Source organism: Rattus norvegicus, chromosome 15 (assembly GCF_036323735.1).
Source record: "Rattus norvegicus strain BN/NHsdMcwi chromosome 15, GRCr8, whole genome shotgun sequence".
Lineage (NCBI taxonomy): Eukaryota > Metazoa > Chordata > Mammalia > Rodentia > Muridae > Rattus > Rattus norvegicus.
In genome coordinates, this window is record NC_086033.1 from 52,502,975 (window position 1) to 52,511,047 (window position 8,073).

Sequence of the window (8,073 nt, forward strand, 5' to 3'; positions counted from 1 at the left end):
TCTCAGCTGTCTCAGCACATCCTACGATGGTCTACTTCTGCTTTAGATGGTCACCCCACTAGTCAGAACTCCTGAGCATGCTTTATTCCATATAGTGTTAGGGGTGCATAAACAGGGTGTGGGAAACAGGAGGAGGTTTCAGAGACAGTGGAACTGAGGAGTGTCAGTGCTTTTCAAGTCATCCTTTAAAAATTCCCTTTGATTTCTGGCTCCATTTCAGTCCACTAAATCAGAATTTCCAATGTGGGGTCTAGGCACTGGTACTAATGATTCGTATATGTGTGAATGTGCATACGCGTGTGTGTGTGTATGTTTGCAGGTGTGTATGGACGTGTGTAAATGTGTATACAGATCAGAAGCCAACCTAGGATTTCATTCTCCAGACATTATCTTGTTTAATGAGACAGGATCTCTCACTGGCCTGATGCTTGCCCATTCAGCTAGGCTGGTTGTACAAAGAGCCCCAGGGATATCCTTTTTTTTCTCCAAGGACATGCCTGTTTATATATCTCCCTAATGCTAGGATTATAAGAATGTGTCACCATTGGGGTTGGGGATTTAGCTCAGAGGTAGAGCGCTTGCCTAGCAAGCACAAGGCCCTGGGTTCGGTCCCCACCTCCAAAAGAAAAGAAAAGAAAAAAAAAGAACACTTTAAGAATGTGTCACCATACTGGGTTTTAAAAGCCTTTTTATTGTGAATGTACCCCAATCCCATTCTCCACTTGGTCACTTCAAATCTGCTCCCTACCCTTGCAACCTCTCCCACCAAAAGAAAACAAAAACAAAAACACAAGTACATATGTTTTATAAAAATTATATAAAATTAGAAGCAAAACAAAACACTGTCTTGCTGTGGAAGCCGTGGTTGCACACCCCTTCATCCATACATCTTTATTTGCAAATCTCATTGCAGTGAGTCTTTGGTCTGGTTCGAGGCCTTTGGTGTCTGCTACACTGTCAACACTGAATCTTCACCAAGACTTCGCTTGTATAACTTGATGTTGCCCTTCGGATCTGCAGAACCTGCCTCTTTACATATTCTAACAGCTCATAGATGGAGAGATTTTGGGGTCAGCCAACTCAGAGCCCTTGATCTGGGCCTGGGTGGAAGTTGAGTTGGTCGGCCCATTTGCTGTTTTGCTCCCAGACCACCTGGGTAGGCTCTCCTGTTTCATCCAGGCGATGGGTGGGGCCAGCTCTGCAGTGCTGCCCAGGCAAAGTGCAGGGCCCATTCTCCAGGGAGCTGTAGCCACTGAGCAGCAGGCATAGCTCTTCTATTCTCATGTCACAAGGCCAGTTCACCTCCCCACTGCAGGGAGTGAGAGTGAAGGAGGCATTTCTCTCATGCTTAAGCCACCACACAGCAGACAGATAAGGTACAGCGCCAGCTCAGCATAGTGCTTGAACATTAACATGGCCTCAGGTGGCAGCCCAGACCAGGGACATCTGTTTGGTCTTTAGTGTTATCACAGGCCTCAGACATCAACACAGATCCTGGCTGTGGCAGTACCATGGATCCAGACACGGCTTCTGGTGGCAGCCTGGGTTCAGATGGCAGTACAGGCCACTCATATCAGCCTGTCCTCCCTATAACAGTATGACTCTCAGACATTCACATCATCTCAGGTAGCAGCCTAGACCATGAACGTCACATGGTCTCCTCTGGCAATTTGTTTCATAGTCATTAACACAAATCTCATCTGCAGCAGGGTCACGGATCCATGGCCTTCAGCAACAACCCAGGCCAGGACATCACCATAACCTCAGGTGGCAGCACAGGCCACCCAGATATGTTTGGCTCCAGACATCAACATGATCTCAGACAGTAGCTCAGACCACTGACATCCGATGACCTTTGGTGACAACATGGGCCACAGATATCACCACAGACCTGCAGTAGAGCCATGAACTCAGATGTGGCCCTTGGTGGCAGCCCATCCCCATGGCCTCAGGGGTTGTATATGCTCCTGATATCCAGCTCTTCCTCACTACCGTCAATTCTCCGGTTCAACCTTTGTCCAGTATACAAATCCTTCCATTTCACTTTCTCTCCCATCTCTCCACCACATCCTCCATATTCCCATCTCTCCATCACTCATTCTCTCATTATAGTGGTGCCCCAGCAGTCACTTGAGTGTCTTCAGCCACCGTAGGCCAGTGGATCCTGATTTTTGTAAAAAAATTAATTAATTTATTTCTACTTATTCACTTTACATCCTGCTCACTGTCCTCCTTCTGGCCAGCCCCTCCCACAATCCTTCCCCTATTCTCCCTCCCCTTCTCCTCTGAGTGAGTGAGGGGCCTCCCCTCACCCTGGCTTCAAGCCAATTTTTGTAAAATGTGAGTTTGTGGATCAAACTTCAATTCTCACACTTTTACAGCAAACCCTTTATTGTCTGAGCCATTTGCCCCGACTTGTGACTCAGATGTACAGTTCACATATGATGTAGAGCACAGGGAGACCCACCATGGGGCTGATTCCTGACTGCCATTTATTAGCACTTTAGAGGAACTGCTGTTTGGCCAATCATTGCTTTTCTTTGTTGTCCCTTCATCCTTCTGTCTTCCTTCCTTAAACACCAAATCACATCGACTCAAACATATTGGTCACATCAGTCACGAAGCCACTAAGAACAACACTGACCCTTCTACCATCTGGTGGTGCTCTTTGGCAGACATGGCCTAAATAAGAAATCATGACCTGGATTTTTCACACTGAAATATTACAAATGGGGAAGGCTATCCTAACAAAGACTCTGCTCTAGAGAGAAGATACAAATGTTATAAACATGGGTAGAGCATGGATGTCAGCAGCCACTACTACTCATGCTTGATGTCTGGGCTTAGCCTGGAGCCTGCTTCTCATTTCATTGTCATTCAGCGGACAGGGGTTGGCAGGACTCACAGACTAATGGCAGGACATACAGACTAAACATGAGTCCTGTCTGTGTATGTTTGAAAATTTGTTTTTTATGCATGCAGTGGGATTTGGATTGTAGTTCTAGACTAGGGGATGGTGGCTGGTCCCTATATAGACTGTCAAAGAGGGTGGCCCGTGCGGTAGAGTGGTTCAAAGTTCTGAAGAGGGGGAGCATGGCCTCTGTGGAAACCTGACATTAGCTCATACTGTGCTTCTGCCACAGACTCGCTCATTACTTCTTCCGGGTCACAGCTCTCTGAACTGTCACCTGGTGTCTGCAGTTCCAACTCAGCCTCTGGATGCCTGGGACAATAATATCTTATTTATTTGGGGCCCTTTTTTCTAAGCAAGCAGTATGTCTCCAAGTCTTATTTGTTGCTGTCATGCTGTGTTCTTTCATTAAAATGGGGGAAATTAAAAAAGATTTAGACCTGGGTTCCTTGTTCTATCTTACTTAATGATTCTCTGTCCTGGAACACTTGACACTTTGAACCTCAGTTTCTTTTTCTATGCTATGGGCGTATTGAATCATGGATTCCAGAAGTTCGTTCATAATGTTATATACAATGCCCCAGTGGCTCCACTGGGTTTGTTATTTTTTCCTGATTTGTTTTGATTGGGCCAATCAAAATTTATTTTCCTCTGGCCAATGAGATAATCTTTTTTTTTTTTTTTTTTTTTGCAGTTTGTAACTTTATTTGACATTCAGCAGTTAGTTCTCATCCACATTACCGTCTGTAGATTTTTGAATGTGGTAACAGGCACGTAAGTTACCCGTGTGTAGAGCTTGTTTGGTGAATCCTCATCCTCATTACGATTTCCGGACAAATGTACTCGGATGCGGTACGGAACATTCCTTATTCCTTTGGCCCAGACGGCTTTATTGAGCCTGGTGTCTACGCGCACATCTGGAGTCCCCATCTCCTTCATGGCAAATTTCCGATTTTTTTTGAGTGCCCGAGGAGCACGCTTCTTGAAGCCCACTCCATGGATGCGCTTGTGAATGTTGATGGTGTATTCTCGGGTCACCACCTCGTTGATGGCAGAACGGCTCTTCTTCTTCTTTGCGGGAGCCATTCTGCCAGGCCCAAGTTGGAAAGGCCAACGAGATAATCTTAAGCACAGTGCCACCTTCGTACTCATGGAAGTTCTAGTTACTGCTCTAACTTTCTTAGATCTTTTGGCTCCCTGCTCCATCTAGGAACTGGAGGTATTCATCCTTCTGTGATGGAGGATGAGGGATCTACTCTGGTCCACAAAGCACTGACCTGCTTTGCATTTCCTCAGACTTTGAGAAGCACATGCGACTCTTCTCTGTTCCCTTTCAGGCCTTGTTGTCTTCTGACATTTAGTCTTTCAGGTTGTGAGTCCAACTTTTGGAAGGAAGAAGGAAAGCCCAAGATTTCCACAACTTGGAGCTGGAGAGAGAAGAAAGACTGAGATCTCTGCAGCAATTTATCACGACCATCCCACCTGTGCAGGTCACCCCAACCTCCATGGGCCACCCCACCTTCACAGGCCACCCCGTCTTTATGGACCACACACTTGCTCCCATCCTTTTCACTTCATTCAAGGTCATTGACCGTTCTGTCCTTAGCTCTTTAAAGCCCACTCATTTCCCAAAACATGGATGTAGCCCTGCATGGCCCAGAAAGAGTGCTAAGTGGGATATCCTCATATTATTTGCTGGGCTGGGAATCATCTTTTGGTCTCTTCATGTCCCTGCCAATCCTTCTTTGTACTTGGGGAGGTTCCCTGGGCTCCTTTGACCTTTGGATTCAGGTTGGGGTTAATCAATAGAATGAATCAGCTGGGAATGGAGATTGGAGTGGGAGGAGAAAGTTGGGAGCATCTGCTTTTAGTCTCCTTCAACTTGGAGCATCCCTGGGTTGCCAACGTTTTGTTAAGTCAACCTCTCTACATAGAGGTACTTCTGGCTTCAGGCAGGTCTCTTCATATTGGTCTCTTCAAACTTGGAGGTGCTGCATATAAGCCCTTGTGCGTTCCCTAAGCCCTTCCCCCATATTCCAAAATAGTACTCTCATTAAGCTCTCCTCAGTTATCCAGCTTGAGTATACCATCTGTTTCCTGCTGAGACCCCCCAACTGATATGACATCTGATGGTGCAATATCCATCTTAACACTTTAATATGGATTATTTGATTGTTTTACTTTGTCCTTCAGTTGTTTATCTCATGCTTATTGGGGTCAGGGTTTGAAGAATAAATGTGACTTATCATCCAGCTCTCTTCAGAGTCTTCAAGCTTGCCATCATGCTGGTCTTGTGCTGTGCATGAAGCAAATACTCGCAATGTCTCCCAATATAAAGCAAAGACTGTCTCTGTCTTCTCTGTCCCTGCTAAGGTATGGGCAGTGGGGCAAATATGACCCTGCAAGTCAGGATCACACTCTGGACTGGGAGAGGCAATGAGCTAGGTCCTGGCAGTTTAGGAGGAAGACAATATAAATATTAATATTCTGAGATTATTTGTTCAAGGACAATGTGAGGAAATTGGCAGGACAGGAAGTAAACACTGTGCCTTCTGATAAGCAGATGGGAAGAGCTTGGAGGTGGAGAATCTGGTCCTAAGTAAACTAGACAGACATGATCAAGAACCTGAACCAGAAGGGACCTTCCCGTACACATCTGTTATGGTGGCCGCTTTACCATATCACAATTATCAAGCAGTTGAAAGGTAACTGATGCCAGTTGGCATTTGATGAAAATATAAAACAGATATCAGACTTCAAATCCAAGTGAGCAAAGAATAAAAATTCCTTATGCAAACATTTGTATTCATTTATGCTGAAAGCATAATGTGTCATCCACATTCCATTCAATGGTATATCTTAGATGAGTTCATTTGTTTTTCTTCCTACAGCGTGACTACTAGAAACTTTAAATTTACAACTGTAGTTGAATTGCGTGTCCACTGGTCAGCACCAATGAACTCTAGCATTCTCATTGTGCAGATAACAAGTGTCATCTCAGAGTTGGGAAGAGGGTTGCCCAAAGCATCCTACCTAGTGGAGATTTAGCCAGGAAATCAGGGAGGCTGCAGATGGTTTCACTGTATCAATTATTTTTCATGCCAAGGGCCGATCCTGCTTCCCAAAGTTGATGCCAACAATTCAAATAGAGCCTATGTTTGGGACCTTTGCTTGAGTTTGGATTAGGGCCTGGGGCCTTTCTTCAAGGTAACTGAATCCTGCTGTGAGCCCCATCTCTTTGGAGGCCCATCTCTGATGAGGGTTTTCATCTAATTTGGTGGTAAGGATTCTTTCCATACATGACCTTGGCCCACAAAGCCTGGATTGGACATGGCAAAAGAGTTAAAAGTTAAGGTTTAGAGAAAACCTTCCTTCCTTATCACCCTACTGTTAATATTGGTCTGTGTAACTTCTACAGAGTCCTCCAAAGGACTACTGAGCTATATGGCTCAGTATATCTGAATTGATCAAGTATTTTATAAGCAGATCATTTATATCTAGGCTAAGAAAAGGAGAAGACATAGTTTCTGGGCTCTTTACTAATAGTCTGGAGCAAGATAACTCATTACCCATAGGATAACTCAAGAGCAGTGGCGATTGGTACAAGTCATTCCTAAAGGAGACAGGGCGGACTGAAGTTGTTTGAAAAGGTGGGCTGTGTTTATAAACGTGGTCTGGATTTGTGGAAACAGAGAAAAGATAGAAGAACTCTTGAATAGTCGGAGTCTTGCTAACAAATTCAGTGATTTGGGCAGATCATACTCACCATAGCCTCAGTACCCTTGTTTAATTTAGGAGGCAGTGCCTGCTAACTGGTCCTCTCCTCAGGGTGGCTTGGCATAGTGAATGTATTATACATGGCTCAAGAAAAGGGGGCTCTCCAGTGCTAAGGTCTCAGGGAGAGGGGAAGGGAACAGAGAGAGCTCATGAGGGAGACTGCTGTGTGATTAATCTTCCAAAAGGGATGTTCAGAGGGTCAAAGGGGATGCTATTAATATTAAAATTGGGACAAGGGATGAAGAGCAAGAAGGGTCTATGTAAATAGGACACATTATTTAAATGTAAAACATATTTTCTTTATTCTCACCTCAGACCTTGTCATCTTTTGGGTCCCAGTTGGTAGCACTGTTTGGTAAGGTTGGGGAATTTAGGGATCTGGGACGTGGTTGGCAGAGATAGGTCACTGGGGGTGAGACTTAAAGGCTGTGTCTACTTCTGGTTCTAGTTTGTATTCTGTGCCTTTTGGTTCCAGTACTTTCCCTGCCATAGATAGAGCCATCCCTGCTGCCATATCCCCTGCTGTGATAGACTGGAGCATGTCAAGCTATAAGCCCTATTCCTCCCAGAAGTTATTTCTTTCAGCATTTTAGTTCACAGGGATGTAAAAGTAACCAGTGTAAGATATACAGCTATCCTGTCAGATAGGAGAGAGAAACTGTCAAAATGGAGAACCAAGATCAAGCACATTCTAGTCTAGTCTAGAAGCTTCACAGCAGAAGCTGAAGGCAAGAGAGGGGCTAAAACAGAAAGGAAGGTTAGGATAGGGATGAGTAGGAAGGAAGCCATGTTGTGAATACTGCTTCACACAGAAGCAAGGCTACTAGGAGGATGGGGCAAGAGCAGACCTGGAACTTACAACTGTCAGCCATTTATATAGTCCTTGCTAAAGAAAGAGACAAAATGGTAAGTGACCTGATTCCAGGTGTATGTCACTGCAGGCACCTTAGATGATCATTTTGTGGACATTTCCCCAGCTGCTGAGGAAAGAAAGCCTGCTGTTCAGAAACCAACAAAGCTACCATAAAGATGCTTCATGTGTGAGGCCATAGAGTCCAGTCTCAGAGAGGAGCTGTTCAATGGTTGAAACCTTGAGTGCCCCAGGGCCTGCTTCCACCCAGAACAATGGTCTCTGTTGAGTTCCCTAGTTTCTAGGCAACAGGAAGCCCTCTGCCTAAGTAACACACAGAAAGCCTTAGTAGAGGTGCCTCTGTGACCTCTAGCTAGGCCAGACAAAGGACCAGTTCTTCTTGCCTTGGGGGTAGAATGGGAAGGACAGCACTGCTTTATTGTCTATAGAGAAACATGAGTAGCCTAGTGTTCTAGCCTTTGGCCTGTAGCAGTGTCTGTTTCATCTGCTGACCTCATGGGGTTGTGCTTCAAGT

General features: G+C 45.1%; 1 protein-coding gene across 2 annotated transcripts; it reads right to left on the reverse strand.

Annotated features, from left to right (window-relative positions):
• Positions 1–671: 671 nt before the first annotated feature.
• LOC120096991 (60S ribosomal protein L31-like) lies at positions 672–7,817 on the reverse strand. Of its 2 annotated transcripts, none has more exons than XR_010057940.1 (2): positions 7,604–7,817; positions 672–2,164 (listed from the first exon to the last, which is right to left on the reverse strand). XR_010057940.1 is itself a non-coding variant. In XM_063274816.1 (2 exons), the coding sequence occupies exon 2, from the start codon at positions 4,115–4,117 to the stop codon at positions 3,626–3,628; it is 492 nt and encodes a 163-aa protein (XP_063130886.1). In that variant the 5' UTR covers positions 4,118–4,338; positions 7,604–7,817; the 3' UTR covers positions 2,275–3,625. The 2 variants fall into 2 exon arrangements, 1 of the variants encoding a protein (XP_063130886.1); XM_063274816.1 differs by lacking the exon at positions 672–2,164 and adding an exon at positions 2,275–4,338.
• Between the last annotated feature and the right edge of the window lie 256 nt (positions 7,818–8,073).

What these genes read in the sequence shown, in the direction of transcription:
- LOC120096991 (XM_063274816.1), bottom strand. Translation starts at nt 4,117, where the DNA reads ATGGAGCAGGGAGCCAAAAGATCTAAGAAAGTTAGAGCAGTAACTAGA.